This window comes from Amblyomma maculatum, chromosome 2 (assembly GCF_055883805.1).
Source record: "Amblyomma maculatum isolate TAMU_Amacu chromosome 2, ASM5588380v1, whole genome shotgun sequence".
NCBI lineage: Eukaryota > Metazoa > Arthropoda > Arachnida > Ixodida > Ixodidae > Amblyomma > Amblyomma maculatum.
The window spans coordinates 57,132,877-57,154,997 of record NC_139345.1 but is presented as its reverse complement, the minus strand read 5'-3'; the positions used below and the strand labels follow the sequence as shown (position 1 = coordinate 57,154,997).

At 45.3% G+C, this 22,121-nt stretch overlaps 1 protein-coding gene across 1 annotated transcript in view; it reads left to right on the top strand.

Annotated features, from left to right (window-relative positions):
- The window catches only part of LOC146198707 (venom factor-like), a 110,473-nt gene that overhangs the window by 32,818 nt on the left and 55,534 nt on the right, over positions 1 to 22,121 (top strand). Inside the window, exons 11-20 of the mRNA XM_084594203.1 lie at positions 738 to 863; positions 1,862 to 1,927; positions 3,885 to 4,082; positions 4,343 to 4,498; positions 4,879 to 5,002; positions 8,724 to 8,768; positions 13,952 to 14,131; positions 14,627 to 14,756; positions 16,480 to 16,708; positions 17,363 to 17,575. Of these exons, the coding sequence (XP_084450329.1) occupies positions 738 to 863; positions 1,862 to 1,927; positions 3,885 to 4,082; positions 4,343 to 4,498; positions 4,879 to 5,002; positions 8,724 to 8,768; positions 13,952 to 14,131; positions 14,627 to 14,756; positions 16,480 to 16,708; positions 17,363 to 17,575 (1,467 nt within the window). The remainder of the gene's footprint in view (positions 1 to 737; positions 864 to 1,861; positions 1,928 to 3,884; positions 4,083 to 4,342; positions 4,499 to 4,878; positions 5,003 to 8,723; positions 8,769 to 13,951; positions 14,132 to 14,626; positions 14,757 to 16,479; positions 16,709 to 17,362; positions 17,576 to 22,121) is intronic.

Here is a 22,121-nt window from a genome sequence, read left to right as displayed (position 1 = left end):
CTCCTTTTGCCTGATTCTAGTGGCAGCGGTCATGGACATTGGTAATTCTTTCACACAAGCATAGCTGTAGAATCCTCATGTACTTTTGCTTCCTTTCCCGAAACAGCCGAAACACTCAGCATGCTTTCTTCATGTTAACATTAGTCAAGTTTCATTATTCGCTCGCACTTACATTAGGTCTCATATACTTTAGAGACTATATTGACACATTGCGAAAGCTGCAGTTCATTCCGCGTTATACAAGCCGACATCATCTTCGCAGGGTGAGCGGCAACGTTTCATATAAAGGCGGCCACTATAGAGCGCAGTCGCTTGAAAAAACTGCTTTAGGATTGAGATTCCTTGCATCAACATTCTTAAGATATACTCTCAACCTCGACCACATTTTAAAGTAGAAAATTCACCAAGCGGTTTAACACAGCCGTATACAGCTATTTTGCGCTCCCTATCCTGGCTTCCGTCGAGCTACGCTCTCGTGAATGTTTGGTTTCCTATTCCCGTCGCTAGTTGGTAGATACCCAGCAGCTGCATTTAAGACGACTAACGATCAGATGAGATTGCCGTACTGTCTCTTTATATTGTTACTTCAAGCCGAGAAGCAGCCGTAGGACCGCTGTTCACAGTGAACTTATAAAAATTCACTATTCACTAATAATACTATTGAATCTTAGACTCTACATTTCGTCTCACTCTCTCAGTGAGATAATGCCATGACCCATAATATTCTATATCCATAGGTGGAAACTGCCGATCCAAGCTTTCCGGATCATCAGGCCAGCGATGTTCTTACAGTGAAGCCCTACAGAGACAATTCCAGAAAATACATCGCTATCGAAAGAAAGGATCCCAGGGCTGAAGTAAAGGTAAGATTTTTTGAACCGCGGCTATTCATAACTCTAGCTATTCTGCACGTTCCTGAATGCAATTGTTCTATTGTGAGTCCTCCCATTCCGTTTTTATTCGGAAATTAAACGGCAGCTTTTCTTTTTTGCCCTCATTTTCAACATGCATCGGGTAGCCTGAAGAGAGATTTAGTTTCGCGTGTGTCCCGTAATGTTCTGATATTGTCATCACGTGGCATCTACTGGCAAATTTTCTCGTTTTTTTAATTCGATTGATTTATTAAAATAAATCGTCACTTCAGTGACATAATTAGAAAAATAGCCACCCTTGAGCTAAGCCCGGTAATTATGAATGATTGCGGGTGGAATTTCCAGCTATGAAGTGTACAGCGTGACAGCAGGACATTATAGTATACGCGAAAAAACCTAACCGACCGCAACAAGAAAACAAAAAGGCACCGCGCTGGTTTTGTGACTCGTAGGTCTCTTATTAATTTTTCTTAGTGTTTTACCGCTGCTAATTACCACGTCGCCACTTCTTATTCACCACAAAATAGCCTGCTTTACTCCTTAACCACTTAAATGCAAATGTCTTCGTGTTTTTTCCCTGCATGTATAACTCAATGCGCTATCACGCAATTCGATTGGAAGAAAGGCTGCGCTCTACGAGATATCAGATGGGATTTCTGTTCAGCACACCCAGGGGCTAACAGCTCTACGGGAGACGCCGTTAGTAGTGTTCATAAGCTCCTGGTAATTTTGAACAAACTGTGCTAAACATGGTATTGTGACAGACGCGTAATATCATATTAGCGCATTTCATACATTCGTGGAGACAACTGGTGTTGAAACCAATTGGCCCATTACTGGAAGAATGTGAATAACGCACGTATGGTCCAGAATTGATTTTAAACATTTCGTCGTGCCCTATATAAGCTCCATTTCCCCGAAGGTCGAAACATATGACTACGCAAAAATTCCCCTTCACCAAGCGACCAATCGTTTCTCTTTTCTTGCAGTCGGGCTCCACATACGAGGCAGCGCTCTTCAGACCTGACAATTCGCGGCTAACAGCACACTATATGGTAAGAAAAATAACATAAACATATGTGCTTCGAAACGTCGGTCTCTCACAGAAGGTTGTCTTTTCAGTTTTATGCGTGCAGCTCGAGCCGCATGTAAGAGTGTTTAAAGTACTTGAAATGAATGCAGCTCTTTAATATGAGCGAATACAGCCAGCACCAACGTAAGGCTGCTGCTGTGTATAAAAATTAAAATAATGGTTCAGCTACCCTCGAATCAAGTTTCACGAGCGTTAGTTATCGGCCGCAGCCTCAGTCGCTGCTTTTCTTCGACCTTGGCTCGCTTTCGCGCTTGGCAAACTTTCCGGCAACGGGCTAGTCTGGTTTCTTGCTGTTTGATGGTCAGGCAGCCTGTCTGGCACGACGGTAGCCACTGCATGGTAGAAATAGCAAGGAGCAGACGACTCGGATTCCGCGGCGTCCCCACTTGAACTGCTACGCAGCAGACCCATTCATGCATTCCACCTAATAAGACCTATGTAGTCCACACTGTAATAAATGTTCAATAACCCCCATTTAAAAGAAGTCCTCAGTTAATGGAGTCATCCTAGATTAGACTGGCACGAAACAATTGAGTTGCAGTTTTAATGAGGCGTGATCGGCTGCGGCAGTGGTATATACAAGTCCTGCAGACAACCTGACTTACAGAGTTTGGAAAGTGGTTCCTTGACATCACTTTAGAAAGTCAGCTCTACTGTGATCATCTGAGGGTTTTGTGCAGCTTCGCCTTATTCCTGGACATAGTACCCCATGCATTCTATAGATGGCGCCACGTACTCGTGCTCAGGTTCATTTTTGTGCCCACCCGATGCAAAGGGGACAGACACATCATCATCATCATCATCATAATCATCATCATCACCACCACCACCACCATCACCACCACCACATGTTTTGCTTCGCGCTGTGCAACAAACATTGTAGTGTTCATCGCCGTGCCCAGACACGAGAGCAATAAGAGTGATAAATTACTAAGCTCGGAAGCCTAGTGTAGTGCACGATGACATTTGCGGTGAGCTAGGACTGGCTTGTTGTTAAAAAGAATATAAACTACATTCCTTAACACTCATTAATTCTACCATGTTTTCAAAAGGGATTTTGTATTACATTGGAATACAGCGACTGGGCTCTTCACGACGACATTATAGGGTAGACAAAGGCCTCTTTAGTGCGCCGCACTTGGAAAAAGCTGTAGCTATGTCGCCTGTGCACAAATTAGGTTTGTTAGGACTTTCTTGGCTATTTAGAAGGCACTAGTGTGCTTAACTGTAGTAGATTTTTATCAACAATACTGAGAAACAAAATTAGCTTGAAGTTAAAGGTTGTTTTCTATTTGTTTAAAATGAGTTAATCTTACGGCATGTACAGACGGCAATAATAATTTAAGTGCGCCTCGATTACATGTAGTTAAACATACTCCGTTCATTTTGCCCTAATTTTCAGTTGTCTTTAGAGATAGTAAGCATCTAGACTTAGTAGTAGGCGTTTTGTAAAAAAAGAAATAATTGTACTGTTTCAGTCAACAAAGGCAACTCAATGATGGCTGCAAATGCAGGTATGAACCTTACCAGATGATTATGAAAACATTTTTTGAAATCACGCACATCAAGTCGCGAGCCAATTTTATGACATATATTTCTGCGAATGTAAAGTTATATGCCATAAGGGTGAAACGTGTTTTGAAGCAAATATATTAACTAGAGAGTTAGTGAGTGGATGCGGGAGTGAATGAGGGGGTGAATATGTGCGTAGGTGGAATTGCAAATATATATTTAGTGCGTGGATAATTGTGCGCGTAGTTAGGTGTGTCGGCAAGTGAGGGAGTGACATTGTGAGCGAAACGATCTAGATAGACTTCTGCTGAGTGCAAGGCTGGCCGGCTTTTGACCGTATGCAAAGAAGAGTCGCTTCGCGGTTGCTTGGAGAAGGTTGTGCGGATCTGACGATTTTCCCATGCCAGGTGCTGTCCCGGGGACGGGTTCTGGTGGCAGGCAAAGTGGTCACGGACCAAGGCGTGATCGACCCAAAAGTGGCCTTCACCGTAACGCCAGAAATGACTCCCAGCTTCAGGCTTGTTGTGGTCGGCTTTGTGGAGGGACAGCTCGCCACGGACGCCGTCTACGTCAACGCCGAGCCGGCGTGCACGCGGGACTCGGACGTGAGTTGAAAGATGGTAATTTAGCTCTGTGGGATCAATCATCACCGAGAAAAAAAGTACTTACAACTGGGGTCAGTTCCCGAACACTGTACGCAAAGTGTTTGCTGTACTCAATTCGTAGATCTTTCACAAACAGTTTGGCAACAAAAGAATCTTCCTCTATAAGGCAGTCGGTTGGCTCCTATGGGTCTTTCTCGCTTCAAACCTAGCTCGACTCACAGTGTGTGCTCTGTTTTGTTGAGTATGTGCCTTTGCTACAGTTCACCTTGACCCGGAGGACTCCAAAAGAGGTGCTCGAGCCAGGCGCCTTAGAGACCCTGGTGTTGAAAGGCAAGGCAGGAACGCATGTTGGCCTCCTCGGGGTAGACCAGGCGGTGTATGTGCTGCGACGCAAGGATCTTCTCACGCGAAAAAGGGTGAGCTTGGCGTAGACATTGGTGAACAGGACTTATGATATTATGGGCAAAAATAGGGCAAAAATAATTCATGTAGTGAACAATGACTGGCAGTTTCGTCATGTACATTAGGACGCCTGCTGTTCTTAATTAAGGCTTGCTGACTTCCATATTGTATCAACATGGCGGCATAATGCTCGTTCTCGAACCTGCCAAGCGTACAAAATCCTCCTTTTGTTCCGCTTGGCTATTTGAATAGCGAATGTGGATACTTGTCACTTATTAGGGCTACCACGCATAACTGACCGTACGAACCAGTCCAAAGTACCTGTTACTTTGATTACATTTTTATTGCATATGCATTTCTTGTGTTTGACATTCACGTTGTTGTTTTTTTGCAGGTGTTCGAGTCTATGCGGGCGAAGGACATGGGCCACGGACATGATGCTGGCACCGATGCGGTGGAAACGCTCGCTAGGTCGGGCGTGATGATGCTCGCTTCACAAGGCGCTTACATCGGGCGAGGCAAGCTGGCAATTCACAAACTCTTTCTCCGTCGGCAAATGAGGGCCTAAATGGGCGGAATTAGACTTTGTGTCATGTGCGCTTGAGTTTATATGTGTGCAACCTTTACACAGGTCGAGATAATAAAAAAAAAACAGCCTTCGAATCTTTAAAATGATGATGCTGATAATCATGTGGATGCTACTGTTGCTTAGTGTGTGTTATGCTTGTGAAGCACGGCTATGTGGCGAATTCGCCCGCACTTTTAAAACTCTTTTTTTGTTTATTCACTTCATGTTTCATGTTACAAAATTCTTGAAGGCTATATTGCTTTCAAGGTAATACAATATAAAGAACTGGGCGTGAGTGTTGGTGAAATATTGTTGCGGACGAAGGAGGAAGAAGAGGGCAGTGGCGCGGGCAGGAACGTGCGCGCTAGACCCGCTCACAGATTCATTAAACGTCATCTCACGACCATCGAGCATCTTCTCTCTGTCCTCTCTTCTCCTGTTATCATCGCTTGCCGCCACGTAACAATATATTCATCAATCACTTCCCTGATTTTCGGTCTAAAGCCCAAAAAGCCAGACATGGAGCGTTTGCCCACCGATTTGAAAAGTTCTGTGAATTCGTTTGGCATCGGATCATGGCAGTTTTCATGATTGCGATTACAACGCGCAGTGTGAAGTAAATAACTGTGACTGAAGCAATCAACTTTGCGAATTCCTCACACTTCCTTCTGAGACAGCAGAAAACTGGCCAGCCGTGATAATCGAGTTCGGTCGTGCACTGTAAGCAAAATTCAATCTCGATGGGAGCTTAAAAGGCAGTCGCCGTTGTTTGAACTCCATATTTTTACCCCTTTCGCTGAAAGATGATGCAGAGTGAAGGAGCACCCTGTTTTAACTCCCATTTCGGAATAAGGCTCCTTGGTTTAAATGTGCCTAAAATCCCAACATTAATTTTGCATTCACCGTCACCTCGCGAGAGCTTCTTTTCAGTGTCGCGATAAAAACAGCTAGTGACCTCCACATCGATACTGTCTTCGCCAGCTTACCGCTGAATTCTGCTGCAGCGCAATGTAAAACACTAGTGACGTAGGGTTGAGTGAGAACGTGCAGTCGCCTACGGCATAATTTCTCTTACAACTACCTACCGGGAGAAGTGGCTCCTGCGTCTAAGGTTTTATTTTCAAATGAGTAGCATTTCATGTAACAAGTTGTTTCATATTGCTCTAGTATAATAGACCGAAGACAGGATTCTGACACGAAGTAATGGCTGCATCACAATACATATGAATATTTTGAAGGAGCGACGCTTTGCAACCAGTGGAGAATAAATTATTTAAATAGGAGTGTTACACTATAGCGCGATTCACGGTTCGTTACCATGGTCCGATATTGCGCCAGCTAGTGCCCTTGCACAGATTGGTCCCGGCGCAGCAGTTATGCAAGCTGCCAATTCCAGCCGACTAGGGTTTTACCGCCCACAAGTATGTGCGCCATCTGGCGCTTTTGAGGTGATTGCTCATGCGCAGTGGCGTCCTGGCAAAGTGGGCCACGATTGCGGATCGCGACGGGTGTTTTGTCGTGATTTTCTATTAAGCTTTTCTAAGTTATTTAATATCTTAAGCATGATTGAATGCCCGGTATTGGGCTCTAGTATTATTGCTATTAAATCTACATTTCAGGCCAAGTATGCCAAATACGAAACATCGTGTTTGCGGCATGCTCTTGGTGGATGAGGTGCAGCGCCGGCAATTTTCTCTCTAGGTGTATATTAGAAACTGGTTCCCCGGCTGTTGCGCCTCGGTGTCTCCGTTTCCGTTACAAGCATGGCAGTGAGAACGAGATTGCACAAACATGGTGCCACGTTTGTTTTCTAGTCCTAGATATAGTATGCTCATATAAAACGCATACCTAACGACCTCCTAAAAACCTCCAACATTTAAGGGAGTAAACTATATACCCAACTTTATTATATAAACCCCGATATGGGGAGGACGTGCGTAAAGCGGGATCAAGTATGTCTCCCTGAGCTTCTTTACGCTCAGGTGCGCATTCTGTGTAATAGAGCAAGTTTGCTTCAAATATAACTGCACCTAAATGAAATTGTGAGCCATATTTTTAGTGCAGGATAATTATTAACGCGGTCGTGTGTGACGATTGCGAAGAATGGGAGCCTCACGTATTGGAAGAGGAAGAAAAGGGTACGGCGCGATTTATGGCGCGAGTAAATAAGGCTGCTGCCCTGATTAAACTTTCATCGTAAACGATACCCACTTTAAAGAAGCTTGAATCCACTTCGCACTTTGATGTACAGGTCGTGTACGACTATACTTTCGACCGTGAAATTGCGTGCTTTCAATTACAGCGTGTACGACGGCAGTGTCACCTCTGCTTTGCCGAATTTGTCGTTAAGAGTTTGGACTGCAGCTACTGGTCCGTCTTTTTTCACTCTCGCTTCCACAAGCTTCCACACGCCTTAACAATAGCACTGCACACAACCCGGCGTTGTGCCCTATTATTAACATCGGTCAAATCGGATGTGGAAATTAATAAACGTATAAAATTAGCGGTATAAAGCGTTCTTCACCAAGATTATTGCACTACAGGAATTCTTGTGGGCTGACCCATGTTATGTTGGCGTAAACAAAATATAGATTGTGAGGAAATTTGGTTTTAATTACGTGTGTGTTGCTGTGCTGTCGCGCAGGACGGTGAGTAGCGGCATATGATAACAGAAGTAACTCACATATTTCATGCTGGTTACATCGATTTGTCGTGCACACATATAATCAATGCAAGATTCCCTTCTGGTAGTTGCTTTAAGTGGGTTAATAACAGTTTTGAAACTAAGTAGTTCGCGCATGACGACTGGCAACCACTGCGACTTCTTAGCGTCGACATCAAAGTCGCCGCAGATGATGAGGGACGCGGTCGTTCTTCTTCCGTGGTTAGCGTTCTCGCTTGTCGCTTCCGAAGCCAGTCGCGTTCTCGTTGAAAGATTTCTGGACGATCGGCAGTAGCACTTGTGCAAGCTGACGACGCCACTAGTAAGCTGATAGCGTTTTAGCAAAAAAATGTGCAGGTTACGAGTGGGATATACAAAAAGGCAAAATTATCTTTCATAAAATAGTATGAACCTGCTTTTTGGACACGGGGTGCTTCTGGTGGCAATAAAGATATTCAAACAATATTGCGGTGCGCGTTAACTGCGCCAGGTGGCGCCACTAGTTGGTTATAGCCATCGGGTTAGAAGTTTTCGCAGACTAACAATCTTGTATTTTCGCAATGTATTATTGGGGGTAAAAAACTAACAGTCTATTCGCAGTCTAACACCTATTCATTCTGACGTAACACTTTCTACAAAGCACATGAGCTTCTAAACATCCTCTGATTGCAACCAGTCGACGTTGCGAGTTTGATCTGGCTTGGTGGACGGAACCATGACGAACAATGAGAGATGAAAATATGGCTGTTAAATACACTCCTGCATTATTACCAATATTTATTTATTTTCAGTACACCCTGCAGCGCCGAAGCATTATAGCAGGGCAGTGGGTACACCATTAAAGTGACGAGCAGATAAAAAAAAAAAAAAGAAAAAAAAATCACACGAGAGAAAGAACAAAAAAAGAACAATTAAGTGCAATTACCATTTAAACGATGCGTACATTTTCATAGGTACACCATATCGGAGAAAACGATTTACGTTCAAGACGGAAACTGTTTTATTTCAGCTGATGGCCAACGACGCGCTAAACGAGAGGTCAAGATTGATATAGGTAAGCATTATTCTTTTTTCTATACCTTAGGCCTTGCGGTTCCTCTGTTTATATGCGTGTAAATGAGTATCTTGGGTAAGAACGACTTTTCAAAGTGAGTTGTATGACTGTCTATTTATTATAATGAATAGCGCTCGAAATACACTTTCGTTTTACATATTTTATTCATTGACCTGTTATTTATATCATCCACCAAAGATATATAAAACGACCTGCATCAGATTCACAACGCTTATATAGCGTTCTCACATTACTCTAAGGAAGACCAGTCAAGAAACCTGCCAGGGTAGGGGAGGAAATATCGTTGAATTTGGTCTGACGCCGACTAATATTCTCTGAGAACGAGATATTAGTAAGTGTTAATTCTTAGCAGTAGTCGTTTGAAATGAAATAGTACGTACTATCTTGCTCGTGGAAGGCTCAGGGCAAGCCGGGCGATATTCTATCATCCTACTGGCATGTACAGACTAACTGCTCGCTCGAACGAGGCAGTTGAAGGTCAGTCATAGATGTTTTTATTCAACAGTGATCTTGAGCCGGCTGATGGCGAAAACATCGGTGTTACGGTTTTTCTACCCTGACACAGATTTACCCCCGTTCCTCGGTGGTGGTATTGCCATGATGAATACCAGCTGCCTTTGCGCACGATGGTTTTCACCAACAGTATGCAGTCAAACCACCAAACTGCCACCTGATCCGGCTCTGCTCCACACATACCTCTTTAATATTGTTACCGGGAAACGCGGGACCAAAGTGATGTGCTCACTGATGAAAACGACGACCGAGAAACGCGGGCACGACGAAGCGTTGAGAAAGAGGACGACGCTGACAGAGTGGACACTGCACGGCTACTGAAGTCTTAGCGTCGAGTTCAGCCCATCGCAGTGCCGTTACATTAAGTATATCCCCGTAACACCTTGGTGGAGGTGCGGGGTATAGATGGAGGATGTTCTGAGCAGACAGGTAGGTCCAAACGAAGAAGGCCGCTGGAGCAGTCGATAAGGGCAGAGTGGGCCGTTAAAAAGTCAAGGCCGAGGATCACATTGTGAGGGCACTGGTTGAGGACGGTGAACAAAACAGGGATGTGATGACCGGCAAGGGTGACTCGGGCAGTGCACAGCCCAGTGACGGCAGCAGTACTGCCATCGGCAACACGAACGGTGGGCGAAGCGGCGGGGGTATGTACTTTCTTGAGGCGGCGGCAAAACGATGAGCTCATGATCGAGACTTGGGCGCCAGTGTCAATGAGGGTAGAGACGGGAACACCATCCACGAACAGGGAGAGGAGGTTACAGGGCGTATAAATGGAGTAGAGGATTTCCAGGCCGGGGTACCAATGCAGCGTCACCTCCGGGAGCTGCATTGGCTAGTTTTCCGTGAAGCGGCCGGCAGAAGACGACGAGGAACTTCGGCTAGGAAAAGGTGAACGGGAACCCCTGTGTCTTCTCTATATCGGACTTTTCCCACATAGCCGACGAACAGCGCTTGGACCCAACCCTCAGTTCTCTTTTCGACCGCCTCCACACACACAGCCGTGACTCTTCCCTCGCCCTGTTCCTCCTTCATGGGAATACGCTATACCGCCGCAACATGCGACCTGATGGCGCTGAGCACTTGCTGGTCGTTCCCCAACACCTACGCTCTGCCGTTCTCGAACAAATGTACGACGCCCCTACAGCTGGTCATCTTGGCCTCTCACGCACATACGACCGCGTGCGCCGGCGTTTCTTCTGGCCTGGACTCTACCGCTCTGTCCAACGTTATGTAGCCGCTTGCGACCTCTGTCAACGCCGGAAGAAACTCCCTGTGCTACCACCTGGACACCTGCAGCCGATTGCTATCCCGACTGAGCCATTTTCTCGTGTTGGCCTTGACCTCCTAGGGCCATTCCCCGAGTCCTTGTCAGGAAACAAATGGATCAATGTGGCCACCGATTATGCCACGCGGTACGCGATCACTCGCGCCATTCCAACCAGCTGCTCCACAGACGTTGCTGACTTCCTTTTGCACGACGTCATACTTCACCATGGTGCTCCCCGTCAACTACTTACCGACCGTGGCCGCTGTTTCCTTTCCTGAGTTGTTGAGGAAATACTTCGTTCTTGCTCCGTTCGGCACAAGTTCACTACTGCGTATCACCCTCAGACGAACGTCCTTACGGAGCGTCTTAACTGCACACTCACCGAGATGCTCGCAATGTACGTATCCGACAGTCATCGCGACTGGGATATTAGTCTGCCATTTGTCACCTTTGCATATAACTCTTCGCGTCATGACACTGCTGGGTACTCTCCATTCTATCTTCTCTTTGGAAGAGACCCCTTACTGCCCTTCGACACTTTGCTTCCCGCCGCTGGCCCCGTCACAACCTATGCCCGCGATACCATCGCCCGAGCCGACGCTGCTCGCCAGATTGCTCGTCACAATCTCACCATCTCTCAAGAAGCTCAAAAACGCCGTTACGACGCTCACCACCGCGATGTGCACTGTCCTCCCGGATCTCTGGTGTTGCTCTGGCTTCCGCGCCGTCGTGTGGGGTTGTGTTAAAAACTTCTGCCCCACTACACAGGTCCTTACTGTGTACTACGCCCAGTGACCGACGTGACCTATGCGATTGCACCGCTCCACCCAAAGCCACCGACTGCTACACCCACTTCCGAAATCGTACATGTCGCCCGCCTCAAGCGATATTACTCCCCCTCCACACCGCACGCCTAATACGCACCGGGACGTTGCCTTTTGCCGAGGGGGGTAGTGTTACCGGGAAACGCGGGGCCAAAGTGAAGTGCTCAGGCAAAGACGACGACCGAGGAATGCGGGCACGACGAAGCGTTGAGAAAGAGGACGACGCTGACAGAGTGGACACTGCACGGCTTCTGAAGTCTTGGCGTCGAGTTCAGCCCATCGCAGTGCCGTCACATTAAGTACATCCCCGTGACAATATGAATTAATTGTTTGATTAGTTACATATGACTGCTTGAAAAGCGTCGCGCAAACACGACATCTATAAATGAGCGAACGAACTGGACATATTCAGATATGTGGCGCAACAAACACAAACACAGGAGAAGATACACAAGACACGCGCACACTACCAACTGTAATTGGAATTTGAAAACACTTCCTCTTCACCACGCCTCCTCTTCTACACTCAGGCACAAATTCATCTTCCTCTTCTTCTCATCTTCCTCTTCTTTGCCAAGGGGATAATGGCACTCTCTTCCTCGTAGACCTTAACATCGTCCAAACATGGTATTGACCAATCTCATCTTCCTCGTCTTCTCTTCTTCCTCATAAATCACCTCAGAGGAACCCCATAAATCACTCCCACCCGACATCCAATAAAACTCTTAACATGCTTCTTATCGCATTGGCCTTTCTTTTTCCTCCCTATTAATGCACATAACCCACCCAGTTTTTTGGGGGCAGAAAACAGAACTGGCACCTCAAACCTACCAGCCACCTTTTTCAGGCAGTGTGCAACTCTATGTATATAGGGAATCACTTGTGGTCGTTTATTTCTCAACTTATCTGGCAATCTTCTTTTCCCTTTCATTTTCTGAAGCAAAGACTCTGCCACCCCACATATAATCATAACCGGGAAACCAGCCACCTGAAGCCTTTGTAATTGGATGTCGGGTGGGAGTGATTTATGAGGTTCCTCTGACGTGCGGTAAAGTATATATTGGGCAAACAGGAAGATGTGTTAATGATAGAATGAGGGAACACGAGAAGTCCATAGAAAATGGCAAAGGGTCAAATTTAGCCTTGCACTGCCAAAAGTGTAAGTGTGAGCCGTTCTTTAGCAGGCTAAACATTTTAGGCAAGAGTCGGGATAAGATGGCACGCGAAATTTTAGAGGCGTATTGGATACAGAAGAAAGAAGAGAGATGCATTAGTGAAGCTTTGTTAAGTTTACGTTGAAAAGAATTTAATTTTATTGAGCAAACCTCCTGAGTAATGCAAAGAAAGAGATTACTATCGGGCCTCAAGCTGTTATTCTTGGCCTAAAGTTGTTATTCTTGGACACAAGTTATGTGGTGTCGATGGACATGTCCTACTGGATATGTGTGGCGGTGGTGTTTAGTGTATGACTATGTGACAATGTGGTGATATTTGCTTGTCCAGCGTGGTATGAGTTACTGGGCAAAGCAGAGGTGTGCGGTAACAAGACAGTGAGAATTTGTGACTGTCATGTTTGGAAGAGGTATATGGTCTGTGAGGAAGAAAGTGCCACTATCCCCCTGATAAAGAAGAGGAAGAAGAGAAGAAGAGGAAGATGAGATTGGTCAATATAATGTTTGGACGATGTTAAGGTCTGCGAGGAAGAGAGTGCCATTATCCCCTTGGCAAAGAAGAGGAAGATGAGAAGAAGAGGAAGATGAATTTGTGCCTGAGTGTAGAAGAGGAGGCGTGGTGAAGAGGAAGTGTTTTCAAATTCTAATTACAGTTGGTAGTGTGCGCGTGTGTTGTGTATCTTCTCCTGTGTTTGTGTTTGTTGCGCCACATATCTGAATATGATCCAGCACCAACTAGCCCCTCAAGCTATTATTTTGAGAACTGGACATCCGCTTTTCTCAGCTATTACTGCTAGTTCGAGCAGCGTGTATATGGCACGGCGCTTTGACAATGACAGTTGTGTAGGAAGCATCTTCCACGACTGACGACGCGTAACCTCGTCCCACCAGAGTGGGGGCGGCAGCCAGGGAGGGAGGGGAAGTTGCGATCGCAGTCGCGCTCGGCTTTGCTATACAGTTCGTGTACTACATTATAGGTCTCTTAGCTGGAAACGTTTGACGGAAACATGATGGAAGCTAGAAGGGGAAGGCCAGACAGACAACCTGCATTCTAGAATATATGGTTGCCGAATATGCCATGCAAAACCACAAAAGCGCCCATGCAGCTCGGCTCTCGAAGTTAGCGCTACCCGCTACATGGTGCAAACGGTGACAACGATATTCGCACCTTAATTATTAGCGTGTTGGTAGTAGCACTTTTCTCTTTGCAGCTTCTTTTATCGCATCTTTTCAATGCGGTTACCAGCTTTTAGGTAGTATTGGCATGTTCTTTGAGCTCCTGCATGTCTGTGGTATTGTTATGTGCGAATACAACACGAAACGTAATATACTGAATGAGGCCTTCCTTCAGTGTACCTTCTGATATCTCTTTTTTGGCGGACGCAGTGAAAGAGTACGAAAATGAGACGCTCCGTGACTGCTGCTCTCGGGGTATGCGGCCTGATCGATACCAGCGCACTTGCTCGGAGCGTGAGGAGGCCCTCCGCAGCTACCTCGATGCCGGAATCGTTCTCTACACTAACCAATGCGTCGATGCCTTCGCCAGGTGCTGCAACTACGTCGAAGGTGGGTTACTTTGCGGCAGAAATGATCACTCCGCTCTTGGGGCTTTCTCGAGCACGGCGTTCTCTCCGGAGAGCTCACAGCATTTAGCACGGTATTCGGTGGTTGCAGTCGCCCGTTAAGCCACCCACAGTCTTCCCTAGTAATTCGATTCGAGATACATCCTGAGTACGGTGGAAGTAAGTCGAATTCATGCTCCTTTTTATTTCAGGTAAAAAAATATGAGGGATCACAATTAGAGACGTATATTGCCGGTATTGCCTGTTCGTAGCCTCAATCAAGGGGGGGAGGTGTGTGAGAATGTGCAGTTGTGCAGTTTAGCGCTTACCAGTGTGCTTGGCATTATGTTCGTGTTTTCGAGCAAATGCAAAAGCAACTTTGTCTCAGTGCTGCATTCGTCAAGGCAGAGTTGCAGCAAGACTATCCAAATACAAAGTGATGGAATTCTATAGGTTGCGATGTGGATATAGCTCACCTTTCGTACGGATACTTTTTCAGAGAGTCAGGCTGTCGCAAGATCGAACAGTGAGGACACTGACGCCTTAGGCGATGGAAATCTCAAAGACCTCGAGGGCCAAGAACGCCGGGACTTTCGGGAAACATGGCTGTTCCATGAGCTGATCCTTAAGTAAGTCGAAATATCTGGGCCTGCGATAAAGCCTACTAATCAATAAGCTGATAATCTTTACCCAGTTAACGTGTTGCATGGTGAGTATCTTAGTGCAGACTGGGCAGGCAACGTATGAAGAAACTGTCAAACTCTGCTAATAAACTGTTCTCCGCCACGTCTGTGGTTCTAATCGATAGCAGTCAGCTTATTTTCGCTGCGAAAATATAGGCATTTCACAAAGCTGCCAAGCCCGGTTGAGGGATTAAATGTCTGTAATTACCTTGCGGAAGTGCGGCAATTTGGGGCAGTGAACGGAGTAAATGGCGGAGCGATGCGAACTGTGGAAGCTCACGATCTCGAGCATCGCGTAAAATTCATTCATGTATTGCAAGTTTCTTATCATTTAACAAGTGAAGTTCGTTGCTTTAAAACCACGCACTATTCATACAAAAGACTGCCTGCTGGAAAAGACAGGCCCCCATTAAGTCTCTTTTGTGTCCTTATTGTCCTTAAGGGCACTTCTTTTTGGTGTTTTCTTGGTCTATAGAAGTTTATTGGTGAGCTAGTTTTGATTCGTTGAAGAAGCTCATTATTCCTTTAAACTATTTTCGCGATTCAAATAAAAAACAACAACAAAAACAAAATAAATAAGAGGCAGTGGAGAAAAACATCGTTCACTATCGTTTTTCAGGTTGGCCATTAAAGTGTCGCATGGCTGGACATCAGAACACATTAAAACAGTAACATGCATGTTTACAAAAAAAAAAAAAAATTCTCTGTGTTTTAGTGGATTGGGCACTAATGGTTGCTCTCGTAATTAAAAAAAATTATAAAGAATTGTCGTCAAGCATTGTTTGAGGTGAAAATGCCTTCAAAGGCAACTGAAGCGGTTTAAGAACTCTACTAAATTAAAATAGTTGAATTTGTGAAGGCTAAGGTTAAATCATGCCAAGCCGGTTTGCGCTGGCATTTAAATTGACGACGTAATCGCTGAGTAAAACTATTTCGGCATTCAGGCTTCTCCGCAGTACACGGTGACATTTAGGGACACCAGTGATGATAATTTGTAAAGGGGATTCAGTTCCGACGCAAAAACGTTTGCTCAGAGGAAGAAGACCAACCCCAACGAAGGTAAACGTCGCGAGGCGTTGTTCGGTGGTAGCGTGTAACTCACATAAAGAATTGGCTAAATCTGTTTACATTTTAAACGTCACCCATAATAATGGCGTCATTTTCTAATTTCACCTCAATTCTGCCGTGCTTTGAGGCGAAGACTGAGAATTGGTGCAATTTTAACAACATTTCGTCATAACTTTAAATGGTAGCGCGAAACCACTTCGTGAACGGAATCTACAAGTTTCATATATTCTAATGCGCGAATCTCGGGAAACAGTAAAAAAAGAATTTCAGCTTCCCATTCAGGAGGCATGCAAAATCGGCGCACGCGAGCTAAATCATGATACTGGTTTAGCAGCAAGAATTATCTATGCAAATAGCATCTATGCAAACAGCATATATATATATATATATATATATATATATATATATATATATATATATATATATATATATATATATATATATAGGCAAATATCGGTTGAAAATGTAGCTGATTACAGATGGCTGCTGTGCTTTATAGTTTGGAGCTTGCCACTCTTGGACCTTTAGATACGCCCCCTCCGTACGACGCGAGGAAGATGTTTCGTCAGCTTGTTCGACTGTGGTGCGAATTCAATTCCAGTGAAGAAGGGGAGGCGACCTACGATGTGTCTGTCCCGCACTCGATTACCACGTGGGAGCTAAGTGCGGTCAGCGTGTCGCCAACCGGTGGCATATGTGTGCTCGATCCGCTTGAGGTTCGGGTCTTCAAGCAGCTCTTCGTTGAAGTCAACCTTCCCTATTCCGTTGTACAGAAGGAGCAGGTTGAGATACCGGCCACGGTATACAACTACGACAACAAGGAACGGAAGGTACGACGTTGTTCCGTGAAAATGTTTTGCTTTATTTTTTGCTCTATTAGCCATTCATAATCCATGGTATAATAGAAGAATAATCAACCGATTTGATGATGACTAATGTTCTTGTTAGTGCAGTAGCAACAAAATTTTATTTTTAAGTGATCAAGTGAGAGTAATAGCCCTAGGTGGGCTGTGTTCTAAGTCCAGGAGGTCGTTGGCACTGGCGGTTTGCCACGCCCAGTCAACCAACACAAGCTGGCCCTCATGGTCACAAATAAATATATGCGCAGTTTTTTTGGAGGTACAGTTCTTTTCTTAAATGTATAAATCATGAACTGAGCGGAATACAATTCCGGCGTTCAGTATCATGCAGCACCGGCAAACACCAATTCCTGAACTTTTTTTCTGTTGGACCTGAATGCCACTGCAGGACGGTTTTCGTCAACCGGAATCAAAAGATTCGGCATCTGCGTTACTTATTGATCAGTTGTTTTTATACTGCACGCCGTCACCATGTTGCTTTTTTCTTGACCCACACAACAAACCGAAAGAATGCATACATGCTCCTCTTCATTCATTTAGAGCACCTTTGAAATGTCGCCTGTTACTAAATCTTGTGCACTTGTTTGCTTTACTTAATAAGGCGTCACGGTGCCTTCGGTGCAGGTTAGGATAGCGATGCTCGGCACCATGGACGTGTGCTCGGGTGCCAAGGAAGGCAAACCTTCGTCAGTGCGCAAACTTGTCGTGCCGGCGGGAGAAGGCCGCACGGTGGTATTCCCCGTCGTGCCCCTGTCTGCGGGCCAGAAAGAAATCCACGTGGCTGCCATCAGCGACAATTCAGCGAAAGACGCAGCCAGAGTGACCCTCAGGGTGGAGGTGAGCGACACACTGTATTCGAGGTGGTATTGTAGTCTAAATAGGTAATATTGGTTTCAGTTTATATGTGAAATTTATAGTATCATATAATTTGAAATGTGCCATGTTACAAGCAATGATCGCAGCCCAGAAGGCACATGATTTCTTTGCTGTAGCACTGTTTTTTTTTTAATTTACTGGAGCGCCACAAATTATTCTGTTATATAAATAAATGTATCTTTCTCAGCAACAGAAAATAGTGTGCTGATTAAACTTTGCTCATGAGTTCCGAATGTTATCGGTCTTAAACTGAACCTAAAATGTTCTACTCTGCATCCGTAGAATGCAGAGTAGAACATGCAGAGCATACGTGGAATGCAGAGTAGAACAGAGTGTCATCATCCGTAAGAGGGAAAATTTTTTGCGCACTTATAACAGAAATAATTTTCTAAGTTATAGGGTTACACAACTCGCAACAAATTGCAATATAATACTAAAAAAGCTCAGTGCAATAGGATGATCAGCGTACATTACAGTTGAAAAATTAAAAGAGATGTTATGAGAAAAATGAAGTTTTATGTTTCTGCATTTATAGCAGCAATTCAAGAAGTATCAGGATAATAAATATCTTTTCTGTCGTTATTGTTATCTTCCTTGAAGCCTTTCCTAAATGATTTCTCTCGTTCGTCGTTACTTATTGTGTGAGGCACTAATCAGAACGGTTGTGAGAAAGTGCAGCTGCTGTGTTGTGAAATGTTTTCAAAACAAGGTTAAATGCTTCATTATGAATATTCTAGTGAGGAATTGGGCCGCAAGTATAAATTTCATGGTGTCATCCCCCAAATATGCATTATAGTGCAGCGGCAGGGGTTCAGATATTTGAGATGTTAATGGGTGTTGTGCGTCCTTTCATGGGATAATTGGCTAAAAAGCCTGCATCCACAAATCCTGATACATTTATTTAATTTCTTTTCGAACATCAGCTCGGACAATTTTTTAATTGAATATGCCCCAGTACTGGCCTTAATGAGGCTGCGGTTTTATTTACAACATGACGACGCTCCCGTAGAGATAGTGCATGACTTGGCTTCTGGCTCGTATCTTGTTTGTTCGCTCATAATAGAATGACACGTACCTACGTATATGATTACCATACCAGGAAATTACTACCATGCTCTTTTCAGGGAATAAATGGAGCGCAAAATGGCACAGAAACTAAGGGGGAAAATAAAGTAAGAACAATTTGGATTCAGGAGCAAAGATGGTTGAAGGTAGAAGCTAAACTTTGGAAGTGGAGAAATAGACATGAAAGTACGAATATTATGTAAAATTATGCTGGAATCTTGTTTTAAAACTTTTTTTTTGCAGCAGAACTTTTGTTTCCTCATCCACTTCGAAACCGCTTTTGCCAGGATGCAGAACAATAACGTATAAGAATAACTTTAAACATATGCAGTTGAAATCGCGAATACGACAAAGGAACGACCTGAAACATTTGCAGTTACTAGAGATAAATATGTCAGTAACTACTTAAGTCTTACCGATCGATCTAAGAATTTTTGTTGTGAAGATGTGTGCCATTTTTTAAACATCACGATGCGCGGCATTTCACGCCATTCTTAAACGGCTCGGAGCTCTCCTTCAGACTCTCCGGTGCACACGTTTGCTCCTCCCGTTCAACAGTAATTGTTATTTGCTCATGCAATCAAAGCATCAAATTATTTGATTGAATTACTGTATCATCAGGAAGTGTTAGACTCCGCCATTAATTTCTTAGTAGAAGTCGAATCAGTGGCTGTTTGCGGCTGCGTTAATTGGTCGCCAGATGGAATGCGTCTTATTACAGGAAGACGTCAATCGATAGCTTTTCCCGCAGCTCTGTTCTAATATCGTAGGTGCCTCAGTCACTTTCTTCGTCGTGCGCTTCACCTGGACAGGTGTAAGCCTCGAGAAGTGTATTTAAGCCGGTCCCCTACAGGTGCGTTAGAATGAGCCGGTTAGTGGATAGGTTGTTCCATGTCGGAAATATTAGATGGGCCTTCGTACGCACATGGACTCCGAGGGCTTGGTAGCTTGTCTTCAGTTGGGGGCGGTGATGGGCATACACTGGGCACGCGCAGGGCAAGTGCACCGATGTGCCAGGATCCACGCTTTAGAGTCAGGCATGGGAGGGCGCCCATCCGGTGAAGCACGACCGAGGTGGTGTCTGTGAATAATCAATACGGAGGCTGAGTAATAGCTCTTTCTCGGCGTGGGGGTTTGTTATAGAGCCGCTGGAGGTAAAGGCCTGCGTCAATGCGCGGTCAGGGTAAAGAGAATTCACTGCCTTCTTCAAGAACGTTCTTGAAAAATCGCGAGGTCTCACATCACTACTGGCCGTGGTCCGGTTGTCATGGGCTGCTTTGACGAGGACATCATCTTCCTTGTTGCCCTGGATTCCGAAATGTCCCGGTACCCAGTAGAGGGACATTTGACAGCTAGGATCTTCGAGGGCATGGAATCGGGCTCGAAGGAGATTCGCCGAGGCTGGTGCCATGGTGGTGGGGCCAGAAGCTGGAGAGCCGGTCGGAATTCACACAGTATAATACAGGGCCAGATGGCATTCCGGTCTCGATGAAATGTGTCGCAAGGTGGAGACCAGCCCGCTCTGCTGCAGAGCTAGTAAGGACAGCCAGCATAACCTGGACTGCTACAAGTGTGGCACTGCCAGCACCGCCCCAGCTTGTTCCGTGTATAGCAGCGCCGAGGCGGTTGAACCTTTGCACTCGGCGGTTGAAGAGGGGGTTCAACCTCCGCACTCGTGCAAATAGGCTGCGGTAGACTGGCCAAGAGCAGCAACGGGAATGTTGCTCTTGGATACGAAAATACATTGTTGGGCGAGTTTGGTAAACATCCATTGTTAACAAAAAACAGCGCGAACAGGAAGACACAAGACAAGATGAAAGGAAGCTACAGGACAAGCGCTGGTTTTTGTTAACAATGCTTGGATACGTCGTTCAGGCCCAGCGTGACCTGCAAAGGAGGAAGGTTAGGTCGGGAGGAGGTGATTATCGAATAACCTGGCACTATGGTCCGATGATTTCCGTGCACGCAGTTGACAACTTCCCCATTTAGAAGCTGGGGTTGCGGTGCAGTTGCGCCAGGCGAGGAGCACCGTCTGGGATGCGACTGAGGCGGTCCATGCGCTCGGTTGATGGATGCGAAGCCTCCGGCACGGCCGAGACTGTCGCCCGTTTCACAGGCATTTCCACACTCTATGGCCCCCGTGGCACGACTGGGGACGGTGGAATAGCAGGCGCACCAGGCGTATGCCAAAACCCTTTCGGGAGAGAGAAGAGGGGGGAGCGCACACGCTGAGAACAGTCTAGGCCAGTCTAGCGATTGGCGCATGGCGCTGGAAATTTTGACCGCCTGGAGTTCTTTCACGTCCGCTTATGTCGCAGAGCACATGAGTGCCCTATAAACTACGTTATAAACTAAATTAAATTACATTACAAATTACATTGACGAATTAGCATTACTTGAACATTGAAGCCCCTCATTTTCTTTGCTTTTGTTTGCGCACTGCTTAACGAGGCCTTGACTTCATAGGTAGCGTCCGGGGGGTTATCACACAGCTCCAATCCTCCCCTTTAAATCACGTTTCTAGTTAGCATTCCCGGTATTATCAGATGTTCCACGTCCACCGCTGTGGAGGAGGGTGGCTCTGGCGAACACTCTCAAGAATGAGTTTCACACAAAATAAATATCAAAAAGCCGCCTTCATATAAATTTGTTTCGCTCAGTGAAAAGTGGAGAATCCGCTTGGACCATTTATTTTCGCGATAAATAGCGTTCAGATTTATGTTCTTATGTAATCAAATAGATCCTTTTCTGCTTACCATGTTCTAAGTTCTATTCTGCGACTTACCAGAATTTTTTGTGTCGTGTAGTAATATCAAGTGCAAAAGGCTGTGTGGTTTTTTAAGAGGTTGTGGTTTATGTTTTATTTTTTTTAACTGAGATTCTGACTGGAATTGCGCTGTAACAGAAAATCTCTTGCACAAGGACTTGCTTCATGCAATGTTGTCATTGCCGGTGTATCGTTCATTCCAGTCTGTATAGAAAGGTAAAAAAGTTAAATATATGCCAGTAGGTTTGTCAACAAAGTTTAGTCTTTCTTTTACCCAGTGGCACATTACTGTTAGACCATGGTTGAGGGAAAAATCTATCTTTGTCGCGTGGTCGGTGGACTGCTTGATTTTCTATAAATTGGAAACCATAGACCCTATTTCCCTTGACTGCTTGGATGCAGTATTTATCTGGGGCATCTTGCAGATGTCTTTAAGAAAGGACGTGCCAATCACGTCGTATGGTATACGGTTCTTCCCTGTACATAACCAAAGGGCTGTGCCATACGACTTAATTATGTTGCTTCGTCTCCGTAGTGAATAGAAAGCGAGAATGGCTCTGAGACACATGACGTGGATGCTCACTCAGCGAGAGTATTGAATTGAAAGTGCCACCCGAAATGAAGCTACAATGCCCAGTTTCGTTCGAGCTGGCTAACCTATGATGTTTCTTACAT